Source organism: Schistocerca gregaria, chromosome 4 (genome assembly GCF_023897955.1).
Source record: "Schistocerca gregaria isolate iqSchGreg1 chromosome 4, iqSchGreg1.2, whole genome shotgun sequence".
NCBI classification, from domain to species: Eukaryota; Metazoa; Arthropoda; class Insecta; order Orthoptera; family Acrididae; genus Schistocerca; species Schistocerca gregaria.
Genome location: NC_064923.1, coordinates 408266456 through 408290602, shown reverse-complemented (window position 1 = coordinate 408290602; position 24147 = coordinate 408266456). Strand labels below are relative to the sequence as shown.

Genomic DNA, 24147 nt, shown 5'->3' with positions numbered 1-24147 from the left:
CAACTAATGAGGCTGCAGCTGACCCAAACTAAGACAGAAGTATCATGCTTCTGCCTTTGTAACTGCTCAGCAAGAAGAGAGCTTAGTGTCAATTTTGAAGGAAATGTCTGAGTCATAACAATCACCTTAAATATTTAGGAAACACAATGGGTAGGACATGCTCTTACATGGTGTGCCTAAACAAGAGCTGGAAATGAAAGATTATCCATAAACCGTACAGCACCTCCTGAGGCTCCAAGGCAAATACATTTCATACACCACCACTTAGGCTCATCTATTCAGTGGTGGAATACAGTGCTTCTGTATGTATAAATAGTTCAGATACGAACAAGATTTATGTGATGCTAAACAACAGTATGTTCACTATCAGCAGTACAATAAAAGCCACTCCTATTGCATAGCTACCAGCCTTGAACCATATACTACCATCACAGATGTCCTGCTTAAAGTGTGTCACAAAATTAACAATAACCCTCAGTTAACCATGTTTAAGTTCATAGCTGACCTGGATCCCAGAAGACTTATACAAGAATACTAGCACTAGTCATCGCTAAAGAACTGATAAACTCCAACTGTGACATCCACAATGGATGCAAACCATACTGGCAAGAGCACTGCCCACCAGAATTTCAAGGTTTCATGATCACATCTCCTGTCATCAGTCAATCACACTAAACTGTATACACTCGGACCACCGCAGAAGAACCAACACTCTCCATAAGTGGGGAAAGATACCATTTCTAAAATGTAACTGCTTAGTCAAAAAGCAAACAACCTGACACAAAGGAAAAGGTGTCCAAATCAAGCCTACAAGAGACCCTTCACTGACTTCCTTGCAGCCACTGTTGAGGTGATTAAGTATATCCAATGCTTAATTTATAATGGAGTTTGTTACACAATATGCTTATGTGCATATGAACTACATTAACTTCATTGTTATATGAGTATATATACACATCACAATGTGTGTCATATAACAAATAAATAAATTTAAAGGCATCAACAGAGAAATTAGCAACAGATGTTTCTGTTTTGCACAAATGAGCTACCTAGACAGAGAGGAGAGGAGCAGAAAGAGATGGACAAAGAGGGGGGGGGGGGGCAGGATGGACAGAAGGAAGAGGGGGGGGAGAGAAGATTAGAATGTATATACAATTTCCATTCATATTTAGGAATTGTGAAGCATTGTTGGGTTCACTAATCTGCATAAATAAAAATATAAATGTTCATTTGTTTGAAATCTTTAATCAGTAAAGTTCTCACCAAGTGCTTTGAAACTTGGTGCAATGTTGCATTTGAATATGCATGTGTTTTTTTATTCCTATTAGAGGGCAATCTTTTGAACAAAAATATAAATATACATATACAGGGTGTCTCTCATAAGAGCCATCAGGAGCATTTTCTCTGCTGTTTTGGGAGATATTTGCAAAATGTAGCTGGTGTCAGCCAAAAAAGTACTAATCAACGCATGTTAGATGCGATGTTCTGCATTGACAGAATGAGTTGGTTTGTTTCTAGTTTCAAACAAAGTGATTTTTAACCCATTAGCGGTGGAATTAATTTTTTCGTGATTTTTTTTTTTTTTTAATGTGTCGTTATGTCTGTAAAAGGCATAAATTGCACAACAGAGTTGTTTTGTCTGTTTGTTTGTGTGTGTGTGTGTGTGTGTGTGTGTGTGTGTGTGTGTGTGTGTGATTTGTTTTTAGATAACTTTATTGTAACTTTTTTAGTGTGTCATTCTTAGATTAGATTAGTTTTTCGTTCCATAGATCCGTGCTGAGGAGATCCTCGTGGATGTGGAACATGTCAATTTTTTTAAGCTGAAATAACAATACTAATAGTATGAATATATACAATACATCATTTGTTTCTATTCTCACTCACAAACAGTATAAAATTGCAAGAAATATGTTGACTTAAGTATGTAGATACCTTGTGAATGGCTGCTTGCTGTAACTGTTCTGTTCCTTCAATAACACGTATGGTGGTTTCTTCCACATTGGCTTCAATGTTGTCAACATTCTCACTTTGTTCATTAATCAATGAGGAAATTTCTCTCATAAGTTGATTGATGACCAGTATGTCTTCCTGTAATAACAGTATCTCTAATACAAACTTTGTGTTCATGAAATACAGGTCTGCTTATCAGTTGTTAGCAGATCAAGAGATGTACAAAGAGTGTAAGGATCACAAATTTGCAGAACCTGGCACTTTTCTGTATGGAAAAAATATGACTTTCTACAAGTTTAGAATCAGAAATTAAACCCACAGTTTGTCTCATTCACAGTAGTGCAAGAAAGGTGCAAGTTATGAAAAGCAATGCCAGTGACCACCTTCAGCACACTCACAAACTGAAAATTGCACCATTTTTGTGTATATGTACCTGTAGTTTTTGAACTTCTTGTTCTTGTTCCTCTACAAAACGGAGTTTCAGTTCCCATTCCTGCAATCGGATCTGTTCATCTTCCACATCATTTTCATGTTCTAATCTTGGCTCTGAGTATTGTCCTATAACACAAATAATAATAAAGTTCAATCATGCTATCTATGCCTCTATGCAAAAAAAAAATCATATTCATGTATGATTCACAGCATGGCTTGCACAAATTTTCTGAAGAAATTATCAATACAATACATCTGAACAAATTCTATTAATGCGGGGTAATGCTAATGTATTATATAAATTTTGTTGTTTTTGATCCAACTGCTTCACTAATTTATGAATAAAATGCATAGTATTATAATTTTACTTAAATATTACAGAGACTCCTACATAGTCGATTATAATTGGCTGCATCCATCATGTTGTTTTGATGTTGATTTAAATTAGTAATTTCCTTGTGTTATTCTTTGGCCACATAATAGTGCTGTTATTGAAAACTAACTTGTTGATTTCAGACAAAAATCACACATGAATGAATATAATAGCAGAATATCTAAAACACTGTAAGTGTAATGACTTTTTTTTTTTAAGGTTTGAAGGCAGTTTTCAATAAATTAAGTAATTTGTTAAAAAAAAAAGGAAAAAAGAAGAAGAATCTGCAAACCTTCTGTATCCGAGCGAGATGTAATTTGGTTCTTTTTCTTTTCTCTTATAATTTTCTGTGTATTATGGAATTCATTGCATATCACCATAAATTCATCTGACAGTCGCTTCAACTGCAGTTTCCATTTTCTCTGGAAATTAAAGTTAATCATATTGTACAAGCATTGATTAAAAAAACTTATACCACAGAAGTTCTTGTAAACTAACATGAAGAATAGACTTCAGGCTATCTAAAGATGAAATGTATGAAACCACAAATAAATGAAAACAAAGAAAATACCATTTCATGAGTCAGGTTAGGTAAGCAAAAATTTATATGCTTAATCACAAGAAGGAGAGTGGAACAAAATAGATAAAATTCCATGTTGTTGAGCACCGTAGCAGTAACAGCAATACAAGTGAGAGAAATTAATAAAATTTCAAAAGTAAAAGTACTGTCATGATAGCTATACATTTTAAGATACTATCAATGGATGCAATTTTCATGTAATATAAGTAATGATATTGGGCTATAATAATTGTGATTGCAGTATGAACTTTGAGTGAGGGAAACTCTCAAAGGAGTTATTTAACATGTTCTTTAATCTTAATACTATGATTTTTGAGCAGCAGATATCATGATATCTTTGGGAATAAAAACAATGGGCATCTCAGCACAACATTATGCTATATGTTCATTGTTACTCCCTGTAATTATCAGTCAAAAAGCTGTTGTAATGTTGAAATAGTAAGATTATTTTTTTCTGCTGAGTGAAGCAGTAATAAGCATGCCTCTGATGTGATAGGACATATTTTTGTATTTTGGGCGAACAATGTAATTTCGGCTTTGTTAATGTGAAAATTCAAAAGACTGTATGATATATAGAAATGTGACAAAATAGATTAACATAAGAACAAAAATTCTGCAAGGAAAATCTTCTTATTTATTTAGAACAATTCAACCTTGATGACATAAAATATGAGAATTTCAGCTTCAAGAATCAGACTCATAGGCAAGAAGAACTGGAGCCAGCTCTACACAAAAAGCTAAGTAAACTACAAAGTTTATTTTTATCTTTTCTCCTATCAAATTTTTCATAAAAGACTTTGCTTACTGTGGACAATAACTGGATATAGGAAAGTGGTAGGGATTACAAAGTACACATTTAAAAAAGGACAAGCAAGTAACAGAAACTTAATTTCCCCACTTTATTAACAACAAACTATCACTGTACCACATATGCCATTTGAATGTAAATAAGTGAATGTGAAAGAAAGTAACTACTTTCTCAAAAGCTGCTGCTTGTAAGGTTCCTGCCACATTGCCTTTCTTCAATGATAATTACCCTTCTCCATCTTGATAATGGATTGTTTCATCACTAATATTATTTAATGATCATTTGGGTGAAGTGCATTAAGGGCAATGGATTGAGATACCACTATTCATTTATTATTCCTTTTTTGAGAGATTTTACTGAAACAAAGTCATGAAATCATGCCATGAGCTTCAAATAAAACTTCAGGTTTCATGAATTGGTCTTGGTTGGAATTGCCTAAGTGTGAATTACTCTTCAATATTCTTCCAATGTGCAACCTTAAAATTAAGTACACTACTTGCCTTTCTATGACCAGGAGTTTGCAACCAGCCACACCTGAAGACTCCACATTATTGTCTACCATGCTGGTGTGTGCTCAAAAACAAGCAATCACAAAACTCACTACTGAACCCAGAGATGCTTGACCAACCAGTGTTGCATCTCCAGGAGTTGGTATTTATTCTCATATAAATCAAGATGCAGCAACAGTAACCTCACATACTTCCACAGGTATTTTAATAGCTGCTGCTTATCTCTTGCTTATAGAATATAGATTAATATTTTCTTGATTGCAGTGGTATTAAAAAAAACAGTTACATATAGCTAACAGAACTTAATAAGCTTTGAATCTAGATATTCAGGTAATCTGTGAAAAAGACTGCCTGAGGATGTATGTTTTTAATTTACTTTTGAATGGCTTATGATTAATGTGACAAGGGAACATGTTGAATATCTTTGCACCAGAGTGCATAACTCCATTCTGAACCCTGGACAATGAGGGAAAGTCTATCTTGTTGTGCAACTGTGCAGATCACAGTACAGCTGAAACTGATTGTTGTTGTCAGCAACAAAATTCATTAAGGAAAAATGTGCCGAGAAGTGACTGTAGGAATTCCAGAATTCTTAAAATAATTCTGCAGGATGTGTATTTATCTACTGTTATCTACTCTTTCCCTGCACAGGTCACACCAATATTCAAGAAAGGTAGTAGGAGTAATCCACTTAATTACAGACCTATATCGTTAATGTCAATATGCAGCAGGATTCTGGAACATATATTGTGTTCGAACATTATTATTGACACACAGTCAACATGGGTTTAGAAAACACCGTTCTTGTGGAACATGACTAGCTCTTTATTTTCATGAAGTGTTGAGTGCTATTGACAAGGGATTTCAGATTGATTCCCTATTTCTAGATTTATCATCACTCTTACATGATTATCACACCATTATCTTAACATTGTTTCCATCTGAGTGACAGTACCATGATGTAATCAAATGATACTTGAATTCAAATACTGAGCATTTTACACAGCTTTGAGAAAGTTTTCTTTATCTTTTATGATTGTTCTGACTATTGAGTCTGGTGGATCAAATTGCTTTGCCAATTCACAAATTTTTATTCTTGTGTCTAGCTCTTTGATAATATTAAGTTTACTTTACAAAGGTAATGAATCAGTTCTGCTTTGTTTGGGTGACATAGTTAGAATCTCTGTAGATAAATTACCACACATGAAACATGTCTGAAATTCTTGTAAGTTGAACATCATGTGGGCAGCATGTGGGCATAGAGGTGCATGACAATCAAACCGATGAATCACATAACTCTCGATTTGTGTAAAGTGGGGTAGTATAAGTCAGGAAATTACTGTATTTGGTAGTGCTGATAACAACATTATCCTAACTTTCAGGTTTGTTAAGTCCTTCCTCAGGGAAGAGCAAGACGGATATGTTGCAGAAGATAACAAAGGATGGACAGGCCTCTCAGACTGCAGTTTGAGAGTGGCCTACCTGTTTTAAGGACAAGGGGAAACAATTGAAGTGAGGACATCTGTCAATTTTGCAACCACCATTTGATCTTCTGATTGGACTGGGTGTAAAGAATCAGGTTGTTCAATGTTTTTCTCTTGCACACACATTTCCGTAAGCTCATCAACTGTCAGCTCCTGACTTTGTGAATCCAGTAGTTCTGGAGTGTCATCATTATCCATCTCTAAATTTAACCGTCTGGCAAGACTGACCACTTCTTCAATCACATTATCAATTTGATCAGGATCTAGTGCTGATTTCCCCTGGGTTTCAGTGGAGAAAAAAATGGACATTTTTTTTCCAGATACCATTTAAAGTTTTTTGTAGAATTTCATTCCAAGGTTGTCAAATAATTCTCACAGCATTTAAAACACTAAATTCCTTCCAAAATTCTTTAACATAGAAAGTGTTGTTTTGCCTCATAGCTTTATGTAGATGTGCAAATGATCATCTCATGTAGTAGGCTTTAAATATTTTAATGACTGCCGGTACAGTGGTTGAAGCAAGCAGGTTGTATTCATTAGCAAACATACAGCTATCACATGTGGGCTGAAATTAATTGGAGTAACAGGAGGACGGCTTCGTGTGTTGTGAACTAATAGCATCACTTTAAATGTGATCTGTTTTAATTGGCAATAACATTCGACTTCAAGTATGAAGTGATGGCCACAGGTCCTCAGAAAGGGAAGTTGGCACACAAGCTTTAGTATTCAACTGGCAAATCACAAGCAACCCAGCTTTAGATGTATTTTTTAAAGCTCTTGGATTTTATAAGCAATAAAATAAGAAAAGTTTTGATTTACAGTCATCAGCTGCATTCACACCAACCATCACTGTCAACTGATTTTTGGTGGCTTTAATACCTAGAAATGTTTCCTCCTCAGACATGATAAAAGGCCTTTTAGGCATCTTCTTCCAGTTTCATCTACCCTGGATATGGTTTGGCTGGTATAGCCACCTTCTTCTATTATTGCCTTCAATTATTCTGGATAGCGCAACATGATCTCTTTATCAACACTTGGTGCCTGTCCACTTTCTGTGATGCTGTTCCAATTACAATGACTTTTGAATCAGCTAAACCAGCCATTACTAGCTTTAAACATTTCATTCTTAGCTACCTCCCCATCTTATTTCTTCAATTTCTCAAGAATCATCTTAGCTCAACAGCACACCCTGTTCTGAGGAAAAAGATGATAGTGGAAGGCAAAAACTTACTAAAATTGGCAATAAGTCCCAAGGATCAAAGTAGAGAATAACTAATCATTAATTAATAAATGTATATTACTGTGGGTAGCAGGTCTGAGGGCAGATAAGTGTAAAGAAGGGGGATGGCAGATGTGACTGAATTAGGTGGCTTTAATGGGTGTGAACAGGGATAGAATGGAGAAAGTGTGGGGGCTGGGGAGGGGTTCGTAGGTAGAGATGTAAGATCATGTGGCACCGGAAAAGTGTGGGAGATAACACGCAAAAATATGGGAATTGGCACAGGGAGAGTGATCAGTTTGAAGGTATAGGCTTAATTATATTGGTGGGAGTAATGTGGGACATAAGATGCTGCATAAACAATCAGCATGGTCTTCAGGCTGTCTGTTGCACATGGCTGAGATGGTTGATACAGTGTGGTTCATAAGTAGAGAGTGCAGTGCGGCTCATAAGGCAACAACATAAACACAGGAAAGAAAAGAAAGAAGGATGAGCATTGAGTATAGTGATGCAAAAGAAAGCGTTTACAAAGGAAAACAGCACAGGGTTAGGATGGAAGAAAAGCCATCAGGAAAAACTCAAATAATGGAAAATCCAGGATGGAATATAATTAAACCAGAGAAGGAAAGTTGCTACTGACCATATAGTGGAGATGCTCAGTCACGATAGGCACAACAACACATTTTCGCCACCAAACTGACCAATCAGACTCAACCAAAGACCAATACTGAACCTTGCCTCACTCAGTTTACTCCTCTATCCAACCGTAGTTCACCACCCACTGCCTCCAAACCACCCCCTGTTAACTTCCCAGAATTTCTTAACCTCGAACCTTGCCTCACCATCATTCCCCAAATCCCTCAACATGCAAACTCACCTTACATCCGCAGAAAGAACCGCAGTCCACCATCTAAAAATTGATCCCAACCTTATAATCCTACCTGCAGACAAGTGCTCCACCACCGTTGTTTTGAACACCAAGGATTACGTGGCAGAAGGGCTCTGTCAGCTGTCAGATACTTCCACCTACAAACCATGCCACAGTGATCCCATTCCAGTAATCCAGCAGGATCTCCAGTCTCTACTCAAACCCTTAGGACCATCCCAGAACTCTTCCCTAGAGTCCATCTCTCTACTTACCCCTACTACTCCCCACACTCCAACCTTCTACATGCTTCCTAAAGTCTATAAACACAACCACCCAGGACGCCCCATTGCGGCCGGTTACTGTGCCCCCACTGAGAGAATCTCTGTTCTCCTAGACCAACACCTTCAACATATTACCCAGAACCTATCCACCTATATAAAAGATACCAACCATTTCCTTGACCAACTCTCTACAGTTCCTGTCCCTTTACCATACGGTGACCTGCTTGTAACTATTGATGCCACCTCCCTGAACACTAACATTCCTAATGCCCAAGGGTTACTGCTATTGAACACTACCATTCAAGATGCCCTATGGATTCCAAACCAATAACCTCTTTCCTAGTCTCCATGGCTAACTATATCCTCACCCACAATTACTTCGCCTTTGAAGGCATTACCTAAAAACAAATCTGCGGTACGGCTATGGGCACCCACATGGCACCATCCTATGCTAACCTATTGATGGGCCATCTAGAGGAATCCTTCCTAAAAACCCAGAATCCTAAACCCCTCACCTGGTTCAGATTCACTGATGACATCTTTGCTACCTGGATTGAAGGTGAGGACACCTTACTCACATTCCTCCAGAACATCAACAACTTCTCCCCCATTTGCTTCACCTGGTCCTACTCAACCCAACAAGCCAACTTCCTAGATGTTGACCTACACCTCAGAGATGACTACATCAGTAACTCGGTCCATGTCAGATCTACTAACCACCAGCAATACCTCCACTTCGACATCTGCCACCCATTCCATACCAAGCAGTCCCTTCTGTACAACCTAGCTACCTGTGGTCGTCACATCTGCAGTGATGAGCAGTCACTCTCAAAATATACCGAGGGTCTCACTGAAGCCTTCAATGACCGTAATTATCCTCCCATCCTTGTACATAAACAAATTTCACGTGACTTATCTTTCCAGTCCCCCACCACCTCCCAAAGTCTCACAGTCCAGCCACAGAGGAGCATTCCCATCTTAACTCAGTATCATCTGGGACTGGAGCAACTGAATTACATTCTCCGCCAGGGTTTAGATTACCTCCCGTCGTGCCCTGAAATGAGAAAAAATGTCCTTCCCACTATCCTTCCCACCCCTCCTACCATGGTATTCTGCTGTCCACTAAACCTACACAACATACTCTTCCAACCTTACACAACCTCTGCTCACAATCCCTTACCTCATAGTTCATACCCCTGTAACAGACCTGGATGCAAGACCTGTCCCACACTTCCTCCTACCACCTCCTACTCCAGTCTGGTCACTAACATCACCTATCCCATCAAAGGCAGGGCTACCTGTGAAACCAGCCATGTGATTTACAAGCTAAGCTGCAACCACTGTGCTGCATTCTATGTAGGCATGACAACCAACAAGCTGTCTGTCATTATTAATGGCCACCAACGAACTGTGGCCAAAAAACAAGTGGACCACCTTGTTGCTGAACACGCTGCCAAACATGATATCCCTCATCTCAATGACTGCTTCACAGCCTGTGCCATATAAATCCTCCCCACCAACACCAGCTTTTCAGAATTGCGCAGGTGGGAACTTTTCCTGCAATACATTCTACGTTCCCGTAACTCTCCTGGCCTCAACCTTCGTCAGTCACTGTCCTCACCCATCCAGATCCCTCCCTGTTCCCATTCCAGCAATAAACAGCTGTCATTTCACTGCCACACCCAGTCTTTTAATTTCTTTTTATTTCTTTCCTTTCCACTACTTACCCCCTCCCCCCTCCGCACCTTCTCTCCTGCCCTCTGTCTAACTGGCAACACTTCACTGTCCACCACTCCCACCATAATATCCCTCCCCCTCCCTGTCCCAGCCTCCTCTTTACCCCCCATAGTTTCCACTCCTATCATGCACTGGTGCTGCTGCTCACAGTGTGGTTTCAGTTCTCTGAGACTGCAGACGTGTGTGCAAGTTGCGTTTGCATGAGTGTGTGTGTGCGTGTTTGTATGTGTGTCTACTGCTGCCAAAGGCCTTTATGGCCGAAAGCTGTAATTGTGTGAATCTCTTTGTTGTGCCTATCGTGACTCAGCATCTCCACTGTATGGTGAGTGGCAACTTTCTTTCTCTGGTATTGTTAGATTAAGTAATTTTACTCAACGGAAACAGTAACAACCAGAAACCTATTATATTTGCTAAACAACTTTTAATTGTGTAAAAATATTTGTCTTAAGGCTAACTGTTTTACCTGAAGAGGGGTTGATGGAAGAGAATGCCACACATGGAGATTACACTACAGAGGAGTTAACATTTTTTTCTGTAAGGATCCCTCCCCCATCCTTAGCCCACTGCTCAAACCTCCTCCCCAACTCACATCATCAAACTGCCACCTTATAAATGAGATATATTTAAGAGAAATTAAATCATGAAAGTTCTTCTTTATTTTTTTTCATTTTCTATCCCATATGTCTCACTGTAATACTGTATCATTGATAAAAACAGAGCATAAATGTGGAGCAGCTGAGTCATAGACAACCAAGGAGAAGGCATTGCATGCTATGAGTTACAGTGTGAATATTAATATTTTTAATTGTGATGATGTTTTTGCAAGATTAAAGTAATTTTACAAACACTGGTTACGAACTCTCATAAAAATGATAATCCAATCCTCAAATCATTATTACTGAGAAATTATCCAAGAGGAAAAAATTAAGTCTGAAGTGATACAACACTTCTTTGTAATGTTATGTCCCTCTCATTCATTTTCTTCATTTTACTGCCATCATCTCCACTGCAACGTGGGCACCTTTAATTATATTAGTTGGTGAAACGTGGGCACCTTTAATTATATTAGTAGGTGACCTAAACATCGCTAAAGAACAATAATTCACTGAAGAACTCATTCTATACATCTTCCTACCATTGCCTTTTATAAAAAAAAAGAACTGTCATTATGTCTTAATTATTCATTAATTATCATATTTCAGCTCAGCAAGATTCAACAATGAAAGTGAACAGACATATCTGTATAAGGATAATAATCAATAAAACATTACAGAGCATGATCTATACAGAGTGTCCCAGAAATGTCATGACAAACTTCAAGGAGTTGTAGAGAGTGTCTCAAGGTACAAATTAAGGATAAGCACCTTTGTCTGGAGACATCATCCAATGATGCTACAGAGTGCCAAAGTTTTAGATGCTACACATGCCACTAGGCCACCCCTTCAGCAGCAAAGATGACTTGTACGCTGATGGATCATAGGCAGAAAGTCTTGTAATGTTGTTTGTTATTCAGTGACCACGTCTGATTTCCATGATCACCAGTGGGTAGGATGGAGCTAGCTGCTGTGTAGAGAGTCCCTGTCTCCTATCAATACAATGCTCTGTTGCCTTGGTGGACGATGCTTTTGGACACGGGTTTCCATCTGAAATTTATTTTTCTGCTGTGTGACAAAATACATAATAAATTTTCAATGATTTCAAGAGAAAAATAAACTGCAAATGGAAACCTGTGTCTGAAATCATCAATCACCAAGGCAACAGAGCATCACTTTCATAGGAGACATGGCCTCTCCAGGCATCAGCTAGCTCCATCCTGTCCACTGGCAATCATGGCAATCAGCAACACTGTGAGACATTCCATCTATGTTCTGTTAAGAGTACAAAGTCACATTTGCTGTTGAAGGCATGGACTATTGGTAGGCATCGAGGCCTATAACTTTGACATTCTGTAGTGCCATTGGATGATATTTCTGGCCACTGTTTCCTATCATCAATCTGTTCCTAAGGACACCCTCTACAACCCCTCGAAGTTTGTCACAACATTTATGGGACCCATTGTACATTGTGCAGATACAGATTCTCATTTTACCATGAAGACCAAATGGACAAAAATTTTCAGTACTAGAACTGTATGTGGAAACTTGCTATCAACTTCTAATAATAATATCTGTTTATTACATAAAAATGAAAACTCACATAAGAAATTTGTAATAAATTTCATATATTATTAAAGTACATTATACACAATAAATTTTGTAATATTAATTGTTCAGCAGCAGATAATCCACACGTATGATTTTTTATGTAAATTCTTTTTATTTGAAAGCTTGAGGTTTTTCTTACCATAGAATTTTAGTAAGTGATCCATTATCTGAGTAAGATGATAATAGATTTATAGATACCTCATCAACTGATGTCCCTAATGTACATAGTCCAGCCAGTTCTTTCAGTTTAGTACTAGTTGTTTTACAGAGATCTGTTGTATATTGTATTAGTCGGGATCTATAATGAACAACATAAAATAATACTTGAGAATCTAGCAGAATTTTATGAATTTTTATTTTCATAAAATCAACCACATGAGCTTCTATTTAGTTTTAAATATATTTGACATAATTATTATGATGATGAAAAATCCAGGAAGCCAACACTCACCTGCATATGAAACTTCCTGGCAGATTAGAAGTGTGAGCCAGATCGAGACTTGAACTAAGGACCTTTGCCTTCCATTGGCAAATGCTCTACCAACTGAGCTACTCAAGCACGACTCATAATCCGTCCTCACAGTTTTACTTCTGCCAGTACCTCATCTCCTGCCTTCCAAACTTCACAGGAGCTCTCCTGTGAACTTGCAGAACTAGTACTCCTGGAGGAAAAGATAATGGGAGACGGCTTTGCCACAGCGTGGGAGATGTTTCCAGAATGAAATTTTCACTCTTCAGTGAAGTGTGCACTGATAATAATCTTCCTGGCGGGAGAGCTTCTGTGAAGTTTGGAAGGTAGGAGATGAGGTACTAGCAGAAGTAAAGCTGTGACGACAGGTCGTGAGTCATGCTTGGGTAGCTCAGCTGGTAGAGCACTTGCCTGCAAAAGGCAAAGGTCCTGAGTTCGAGTCTCGGTCAGGCACACAGTTTTAGTGTGCCAGGAATTTCATTTCAGAGGTCAGCGCACACTATGCTGCAGAGTGAAAATTTCATTCTACTCACTTGCATATAGTTAGTCAGTGATATACAGGGGTTGGACAAAAATATGGAAATAGCTCAAGAAATACATGCTTGAACATAAATGCAGATGCTAGCCAAGCCTGCAGATTGCACTGTTGTGATTGACCATTAACAGCACCTGTAGAATGCTCTCAATATGTTGTGGTAACAGTGTTCTGTGTAGTTGTGAGTGCATTATGTCAGAGCTAAGTGAGTTTGGATGTGGGAAAATTGTTGGTGCTGATACGGTGGTTGCTTCCATAACCAACGTAGCTAAAGTGTTTGGTGTTTCAGAGGTCACCATACTGAAGACTTACACTGCATACAAGGAAATCAGAGGAACATCATCTGCTAAGTCAAATTGTGGATGAACTGTGTGTTGAGTGATCGTGATAGATGGTCATTGAGGAGGGTTGTGACAAAAAATAAGAGGACTCCAGCTGCAAAAGTCACTGCAGAACTAAATGTTATACTCATGAATCCTGCCAGCATCAAGACAATACAAAGGAAGCTCCATCTGCTGTAAATCACATAATGAGATGGAATTCCAAACCCACACATCAGTGATGCAAATGCCCATAACAAGAAAACATCATGCCAAAGCCTTAAAACTTGGACTATGGAACAATGAAAGAAAATCATTTGGTTGGACGAGTCCTATTTCACACTGTTTCCAACCTCTGGTGAGTTTACATTCGAAGAATGAAACTTGATGGAGGTTTGGTGATGACTGCAGCAGCCATAGCATGGTATTCCATAGGCCCCATGCTTACCCTGTGAGGTCACAATACTGCCCAAGATTATGTGACCATTTTGTTTGATCAGGTCCATCCTGTGGTATAGTGTTTGTTCCCCAATGGTAATGATGTGTTTCAAGACAATAGGGCTCCTGTTCATACAGTTCTCATTGTCCAGTCCTGTGAGCATGAGGATGAATTGTCCCATTTCCCTTGGCCATCAGTCACCAGATCTCAATGTTGTTGAGACTTTGTGGTCTATTTTTGAGATAAGGATGCATTATTGCTGTGCACTTCCACTTTCATTACCTAAACTTGCCATTGTTTTGCTGGAACAGCAGTATAAGATTCCATTGAAAAACCTGCAGGCTCTGTATTTATCCATTCTGAGATGATTGGAAGCTCTTTTGAATGCCAACAATTTTCTTGCACTGTATTAGGCATGATAACAATTTTTTTCATATTTTTGTCTACCTCATGTTCACACACACACACACACACACACAGGCCATAATCTATGAGGTCAGAGCAACATTGTCTTTTGAGTAGTTGTTTGGTCAGACTGGAGGCAGTAAGGGGGGGAGTGGTAAGAGAAGACGGCAGATAAGGGGAAATACTGAAATACACCAAAGAAAAGGAGCAGTAGGAAAGTTTTGAGAGGTCAAAAGGGGCACAGATGACTCTCAGCAGCAGTGACAAAATGTGGCTTAATATGAGTAACAAATATGAAAGTTATGGAGCAGAGTGTAAGAGAGAGAAATCAGACAGTATATTGTTAGAACAGGTAGAGGTTTGATGTGGAAAATGACAGGAGATAGTCCTTATTACATGTGTATTGTAGCTGCAGTTCAAGTTACCATTGTTATAGTGTGCAGCATGATCAGCAACTGGGTTGTTCAATTTGTTTTGATTCACAGACTATTGGTGGCCATTCATGCAGGAAGACAGTTGATTAATGTTATGCCAATATACACTGCTGCATTGAAGTTATTATTATTATTATTATTATTATTATTATTATTTATTAGTCTGTAAACACGTTTCAAGCTTTAAAGGGATCATCAACAGTTGTGTAAATACACATGACACTTTGCACCTGTTTAAATACAGTTTGTGTTGGTCAATATGTAATTGACACAGGGAAAGACTCTTTTCAATCAAACGTATGGTACATAGACTAAATTTAGTTACATCAACAATATTAAAAAATGATAAGACTGCTACTTATCATAAATATGACAAGTTGAGCTGCAGACAGGTACAACAAAAAGATTGTTACACATTTATCTTTTGGCCAGAGCCTTCTTCAGAAAAACACACACACACACACACACACACACACACACACACACACACACACACTCACACTCACACTCACACTCACTCACATGAGCAAGCAAGCTTCTCACACACTCAGGACCACTAATTCTGGCTGCTCTGGTCAGAATGCAGTGGTGCAGTGTCAAATGTAAGCAGCAATCTGGACTGGGGTGGGGAAGGGGGAAGTACAGTAGGGTACGGGTGGGGTGAGAGGAGTCAGCACTGCCTGGTGGAGCATGCAGGGGCTAGATAGTAGCCATACAAGGCTGCCAGGTTCACTGTCAAGAGGCTGTGGGGGAGGGAGGGGGAATAGGGAGCAAAAAAGGAGAGGGGCACCCAAAGAATGGGAAAAGACCAGTGGGGGTGCATTTTCTGACAGTGGTGTACAATGAGGATGAGGGAACTTGAATTGGAAGGTTTTGTAGGACAAAGGGTGTTGGAACAATAGTTTACCATAGATTAAGGCAGGGATAATTTCAAGAGTACAGAATGTGTTGTGGGGATAACTCTCATCAATGGCTACCATTCTTCCTACACCAAAATATCTCTCCGATACAGCAAGGCCACCCAGGGATGATATATCTGCAATGACTAGAACTCCCTTGCCTAGTATGCTAAAGGTCTCACAAAGGCCTTCACAGACATGCACTAACTGCAGGCCTAGTCCACAAGCAGATTTCGCATGCCTTATCCCCAGACGCAGCCAATCCTCCCAACATCCCCAAGAACCAGCTACAAAGGAGCCCCCCCTTTGTCACTCATTACCACCCCAGATGGGAACAACTGAATACATCCATTGCCAGCACTTCGTTTATCTATCGTCATGCACTGAAATGAGGTACATTCTACCCAAGATGGCCTCCCATCCATCCCAAAATACTATTCTATTGATCCTATTCCATGCCTGTGCCACTCCCTATCCAAACCCCACATCCCTGTGGAAGACCCAAATAGAAGACCAACTTGATCCACCCACTCAGCATTCCTATTGCAGTCCTGTTACAGGCTTAAGCTATTTCATTAGATGTCATGCTATGTGTGAAAGCAGTCATGTCACATACCAGCTGTGCTGCAATCATTGCATGGCTTTTTATATCAGTATGACTACCAATCAACTGTCCACCATGATGAATGGTCACTACCAAAGTGTGGCCAAGAGCAAAGTGGGCTGCCCTGTGGCACAACTAGCAGATGAACATGACATGCTTGATTTCAATGGCTGCTTCACCACCTGGGACATCTTGATGATCCTTCCCCCCACCAGCAGCTTTTCTGAACTGGGTGGAGTTATCTTTACAATACATTCTATGCTCCAAAAATTATCCTGACCTCAATCCACAGTAACCTATGTTTCACACACTCCATTCTACACCTCCACCAACTGCTATCTGCCAATGCCAGTAGTGGTCTTTTATTCCCATTCTCTGCCTCACCTTTTCTGCTCTCTGTCCCTCCCCCCCCCCCCCCCCCCACCATTTTCCCCCTGCACCTGGCAGCCTTGTCTGGTTACCATCTAATGTGGATGCTTCGCCAGGCAGCACTGGCTCCTCTCCCTGCACCCGTACCCTGCTATCACTTCCCATCGCACACCAGGTTGCTGCTTGCATTCATCATGATATCATTGCATTCTGCTCAGAGTGGCTTGAGATAGCAGTCATGCATATGTGTGAGCTGGGCTTGCTTGTGTGAACATGTGTGTTTCCTTTTCTAGAGAAGGCTAGGACAAAAGCTAAGTGTGTTATGCCTGTCTGCAACTCAATGTGTCATATTTATTATGTGTAGCATTCTATCCTTTTCATAATAATGTTGATATTTACACCATGACTTTCCATTGTCTATATTTAGTTGCATTATTCCTAAGTGCTATACACATATGCTTACGAATAATGGGGATAAAAGCTGTTTGTTTACAGTTAAATTAATAGATCACTTACATCACTATTTTCAAATTCATGAACAATGTAGAGGGCTTTGTCTTTCAGTTAATACTCTCTTGCCTTTTTGAAGTTATTAAATTTTAAATTCCTCAAACCACTTGGTAATTTTTTGATAAAAAGTTTTCCTATATCCAGAAAGCTTTACATATTTTTGTTAGTCTAATCCAGGGAACATTAGTGTTCCTGTTCTTGGCTCTATAAGACTGTATATGTGACCTCATTTTGTGTTCATATCAACTGATCTTGGCATGCATAATGATTTGAAATATGTATAGACTTTGTACCATCAATACATAGTTTTCAATTAAATACAATTTGAAGAAAGCACTGGCCCTCAGATCTGATATATACTGGGTTGCTTTCTGTTTCAAAATTTGAGAGCATCTATCCATTTCTTGACTGTTAATAATGAAGATGCACACTTCTAATTCTACACTAACTTGGGATGAATTTCCATTGTTGATAAACAGAACTGAACACAATAATTTTTAATTGTATAATATGCCTATTAATCTGTTTCACTGACACACAGGAACCAGAACTTTGGAAAAAATGTAAAAGTAAAGTTATTCTATTGTGGAAAAGGCAATAATAGAAGATATATAATAACAAAGTCACACCACTATCACAGGCATGTAAAACTTAGTGTCTGCATATGTGTGAATGTGTGTACTCTTACTAGAAAAACAGCAAGAGCTTGAAAACTAGTGTTATCTATTATGTGTTTCTGTAGCCTGCTTAGCTGTCATCCTCTAGAGGTAAGGGGCTGTCTTCCCTTTATTTTATGTAATAAATAATTTTTGAAGAAATATGTGCTGTGATGTTTGTGAAGGTACTCAGATTGTTAATATTGTGGAGATGTAAGTTTAAACTAATGACAGTCCCAAAATAGGTAGCTGAAGATAATTAAAAAGAGATAGTCAAGAAATGGATATGTGATGCCTGATCAGATAGCTGGGTTGGCAGCAGAGTATACTACCAAAAGCAGAATATTGTCAAATGATATCTTACAAAACCCAAAGAAATTCTGGTCATATGTAAAGGCTGTTAGTGGCACCAGAGTTAGTGTCCAGTCCCTAGTGAAAGACACAGGAAATGAAACTGAGGATAGTAAAGCAAAAGCTAAAATGCTGCACTCCATTTTCAAATGTTCCTTTACAAAGAAAAACCAAGGAGAGTTGCCCCAATTTAATCCTTGTGCTGCATTTAATATGAATGAAATAAATATTAGTGTCAGTGGCACTGAGAAACAGCTGAAATAATTAAAACTGAACAAAGCTCCATGCCCCAGTGGCATCCCTGTCAGAGTTTATACTCAATTTGTGGCTGAGTTAGCCCCTCTTCTAACTATAATCTATCATAGATCCCTCGAATAAAAAACCATGCCCAGGTCTTGGAAAAAGGCATAGGTCACACCTGTCTACAAGAAGGACAGTAGAAGGGATACACAAAACTACTATCCAGTATCATTGACACTGATTGTTGTAGAATCTCAGAACATATTCTGAGCTCAAACATAATGATATTTCTTGAACAGAATGATCTCTTCCATGCCATACAACATGGATTTCAAAAGCATTTATCATGTGAAACCAACTCTCACTTTTCCCACATGACATATGAAAGCAGTCATGTAGATGCAGTACCCCTTGATTTCTGAAAAGCCTCTGCCTCAGTATCACATTTGGTCTTATTGTCAAAGATTATGTGGGGAATCAAGTGAAATTTGTGACTGACTTGAGGAATTTTTGGTAGGGAGGATACAGCATGTTATCATGGATGGAGAGTTATCAAAAGGGTAGAAGTAATTTCAAGTGTACCCCAGGGAAGTGTGTTGGGACCCTTGCTGTTCATGTTGTATGTTAATGCCCTTGTAGACAATGTTAAAAGCAAAAACAGTTTTTTTCAGATGATGCAGGTATACAGTGAAATACTGTCTGAGAGAAGCTGCAAAATATTCAGTCAGGTCATGAAAAGGTTTCAACGTGGTGCAAAGATTGGCAATATGCTTCAGATGCTCAGAAATGTAAAATTTTGCACTTCACAAAACAAAAAATATAATATCCTATGACTGTAATATCAATGAGTAACTGTTGGAATTGGCAAGCTCATACAAATACCTGGATGTAACACTTTGTAGGGATATGGAATGGAATGATCACATAGGCTCAGTCATCGTTAAAGCAGGTGGTAGACTTTGATTTATTGGTAGAATACTGGGGAAGCACAGCCAGTCTACAAAAGAGATTGATTACAAATCACTTGTGCAAACCATCCTAGAATATTGCTCAAGTGTATGGGACCTGTACCAGGTAGGACTAACAGGGGTATTGAATGTATACAGATAAAGGCAGCACGAATGATCATAGTTTTGTTTAATCGATGGGGAAGTGTCACAGAGATACTGAAGGAACTGAAATGGCAGACTTTCAAAGACAGGCGTAACTTATTCTGAGAAAGTTTATTAATAAAGTTTCAAGAACCAGCTTTAAATAATAACTCTAGTGATACATACAACCCCATACATATCACTTGCATGGGGATTGCAAGGATAAGATTAGAATAATTACTACACATACAGAGGCATGTAGACAATCATTCTTTCCACACTACATATGTGAATCGAACAGGAAGAAACCACAGTAACTGGTACAATAAGTTGTACCGTCTGTCATGCAACTTATAGTGGTTTTCAGAGTATAGATGTAGATGTGTACGTAGATATAGAAATATACTGTGTAACATATATCAATAGGGAGGATTAAAAAGAAATATTAAATATCAAAACAAGCAGAAGGATCATGTACAGAAATAACAAAAACCATGACTGATGCAAAAACCACGTTTGTGAGAGTAGGTAGATTCCAGTATGGCAGTCACTCATATACTTAGCAACTAGAAGTATATATATTCATTGTACATCACTGGATAACTAGTATGCATGTGGGAACCATGCATGGTAGTGAGAAATAAAGGAACAAAACAGAAGGAATTGGAATAAGCATCTTAAAATCGAGGGTTAAGCCATCGTGATAATCATAACTCATTAACAGAACGGTGGAGTTACTGTTAAAATTGAAAATAAATTATTATATATATTTAGAATTGGTGTTGAGAATAAAAAACCGTAATTCAAAATAAAACTGATGCAATTGTTAAGACTGACATCATACAAATTGTAAAAAGTTTGTGTGTTCCAATTTCATACATTGTTTTTAAATCATAACTGTAAATAAATAATCCACAATTTTATGTTCTATTCCTTTGCAAATAGTCCTTACTGCTAACTTTTGTCAGCCCATTTCCTGTAGCTGTTTGGGGCATCACAAAGATTAAGGCACTGAACTCACTTTCAGAGAAGTGGGGTTCAAATCACCAACTAGTCACCATGTTTAGATTTTATATGGTTTCTCTACCTAACTAAAGGTAAATGCTAGCGTGGCTTTTTTGAAAATACTATGGCAGACTTCAACCCTTGTACTTCACAGTACAAGTTGTGATCCATTAATAATTACCTTGTAGTCTACAATGTATAACACCTTAATTTTCATTCCTCCCTATTTTCCTCTCTTTCTCCCCTATCTTATTTCCTACCTTCCTCTCTTACTTTCTCCCTTCCGTTTGTTACTCTACTAATAAAGACAGCAAGAGGAGTAGATCTACAGGATTATTTTTACGGCTCTATATGTATCTCAACTTCTCTTGCTCTCACCTTATATCCCCTTCAGCTGAAGATACAGCAAAAGAAGTAAAATATTTTTAATGAGCCTTGACAACTATATTTTGAATGTAGACTGTATGAACATTACCTTACATTATTTCCTGTTCAAGACTGCTGGGCAATCATTTGTGAATCTTTTAGAAAGTTTCTAAACTTGTCCACTTGCTTCCTTCAGTCTTTTACCAAGTTTCTGAGCTCAATTTTCTTCCTTCATTCTGCCTTAAGAGGAATACTGACCATTTCAACACTTTAAGAATGAATCACAAAAAAAGGTTTGTACACAGTCTTCATCACATGTATTGTTGTGACTCGCCAGTTTTTCAGAGTTCCACCGCGCAGTTACGCGCGTCCTCTACATGTGGCACTGTCTCCCAGCCATGCAGCAGCAGTGCCATCCAAGCGGCCAGCCAGCCAGCGGCCGCTAGACTTGGACTCAGTTATGATTTGACTGTTAAAGTGTACACACATCTTACCCTGTTTACTTGATCTGTGACTTTCCTGTATTGCATCTTCCTTGAAATATACTTGTTCAACTTGAAGTTATAACAATTGGCGACGAGGTAGTGATTTTTCTTTCCCATCGATGACCCACATGTTTCCATGCCTACTTTAGAGCAACTATTACAAGGTCTCATAGAACAGCAAGTGCTTCTCACAAATGCAATTTGTGATTTTGTCGTGGCATCAAATGCGGGGCATCTCTTGTCGTTGTCTCTACCTCCTTTTCCTCCTTACGACAAGATGGCGGAAGACTGGTCTGATTACAAAAAACATCTTCAACAGCACTTCTTGGCATTTCATGTCGCGGATGACCAAACATGTAAGTTTCTGTTCCTTTCATTGATTTCACCTCAAATGTATCGGTTATTGTCGCAATTGGCTCCTTTGAAAGATCCTGTGTCTTTGTCCTTTGCTGAAATGTGCTCACTTCTGTCCAGCTATTTTCAAAAGCAAATGCATGTGGTTGCCTCTTGTGTTGCCTTTTATTGTAGTCAAAAACAACCGAATCAATCCTATTGCACTTATCTGCTGAACTTCACGGCCTCAGTAGAAAGTGTCAATTTGTTACTGAAGTTCCTACGTAAATTCCATGGTATGAGATGCTATTATCTGATCGGCGCCCGACAAAGAAGTTAGGCAACATGCCCTTCAGTTGGCAAATCCAACTCTAGATGGAGTCCTATCCATTGCTCAGTCTTTTGAAATTCCTCATGCCGCTGGAGCTCAAATAGAGGCATGTGGCGATGTCGGGGAAATACAACCTCTGTTTGATGTTGACGAAGCGTGTGGCATGTTCCCGCCGGCCGATGTGGCTGCAGTATGCTCCCAAGCACAGCCTTGGCTTAACCGTAAACAAACCTCTAAGAAAGTGCAGCAAATCCCACAGCAACTTCCTTCATGTCCACGGTGTATTACGAAACATTCACGAGAAGATTGTCCACAACGTTGGGCCGTGTGTCACAAACGGAAAAAAAAAAGGTCATTTGTCATCCGTTTGCAAATCCAACTGATACATGATGTTCATAAACATGACACTGATTCTGATTCTGTGTTGTCTGTCAATTGTACTTCTTCCCTTTCAGGGAAGTTATCCCTCACTGTCCAAATACATAGTATTTTCAAAAAAGCCACCCTAGCAAACACTTGGTCGAGATGTTTGCATGCAAGTGGATACTGGTTCTGCTGCCACTATCATCAATTCTCAGACATATCTTCAGTTGGGTTCTCCAATCCTGTCACCTGTCACTAGGCAATTATGGACTTACAATAAACAGAAGATTTCTCTCTTGGGACAATTTGATGCTGAGGTATCTTACAAATCTGTCATTTGCACTGTTCCCATATTTGTGGTCAACCATAGTAACGAGGAGAATCTTTTTGGTTTTGATGCCTTTTGCGTTTTTGGGTTCTCCATAGATGACTCTGCCAATATCGTCTCTGATGCTATTCCTTATGCTCAATTGGATTCCTTGTCAACGACATTTTCATCCCTTTTTTCTCCTGGTTTAGGCCGTGCAAACGACTTTGAAGCTCATATCATGCTCAAACCCACTGCTCAGCTTAAGTTTTTTCGGGCTTGGCCCATTCCTGTGGCCCTTTGTGATCAGGTCAAATGGGAGCTGGATCTTCTCACTCTTGCTTACTGTCACTTCCAGTGAGTGGTCCTCTCCTGTCGTTGTCGTTGCTAAGCCAAATTGTGATATTTGTCTCTGTGGCGATTTCAAAGCCACTGTAAATGCTCAATGCCTTATTGACATTTACCCTAACCTCTCCCGGGTTATACGCTGTATTCAGAAGGGTTGGCGAGATCGTTCGTCCGCTAAGACTTCTGGTCCATTGTGGAACTACTACGCTTTGAGTTACCGCCTCACTGCTGGCGATGGTGTTATCCTCCTTTCCACCGAAAATACTTTGCCGCGTGTTGTGGTACCTGCGTCTTTGCATGCTTCTGTCTTGCGCCTCCTTCACCAATGGCACTGGGGTGTCTCTCGCTCAAAATCTCTGGTGCGCCGTCATGTGTACTGGCCCAGCATCGACTCTGAAATTGCACACATGGTCGCTGCCTGCGGCACTTGTGCACCACAGGCCACCGCCCTGAAGTCATCTTTGTCACTGTGGCCTTTGCCTTAGAAGCCCTGGGAGCATATTGATGCTGACTTCACAGGATCTATTTTAGGTACTTATTGGCTTCTCGTTATTGACACCTACTCTAACTTCCCTCTAATTGTCCGTTGCACGTCGCCTACCACCGCGGCAACCGCCAATGCTCTAGCTTGCATTTTCTCTTTGGAAGGCCTTCCCTCTACTCTTGTTGCTGATAATGGTCCGCAATTTGCCTCTTCCAATTTTGCAGATTTTTGTGCCCATCACAGCATCATGCATGTCATGGACACTCCGTTCCATCCACTAGACTTGGACTCAGTTATGATTTGACTGTTAAAGTGTACACACTTCTTACCCTGTTTACTTGATCTGTGACTTTCATGT

General features: G+C 39.2%; 1 protein-coding gene across 3 annotated transcripts in view; it reads right to left on the bottom strand.

Annotated features, from left to right (window-relative positions):
- Positions 1-24147, bottom strand: part of LOC126268119 (syntaxin-12-like) — a 56544-nt gene that overhangs the window by 17290 nt on the left and 15107 nt on the right. For all 3 annotated transcript variants that reach the window (XM_049973644.1, XM_049973645.1, XM_049973643.1), the window contains exons 5-8: positions 12644-12743; positions 3048-3177; positions 2384-2508; positions 1933-2088 (exon numbers count right to left, since the gene is read on the bottom strand). In XM_049973644.1, coding sequence (XP_049829601.1) covers positions 1933-2088; positions 2384-2508; positions 3048-3177; positions 12644-12743 — 511 coding nt within the window. The remainder of the gene's footprint in view (positions 1-1932; positions 2089-2383; positions 2509-3047; positions 3178-12643; positions 12744-24147) is intronic.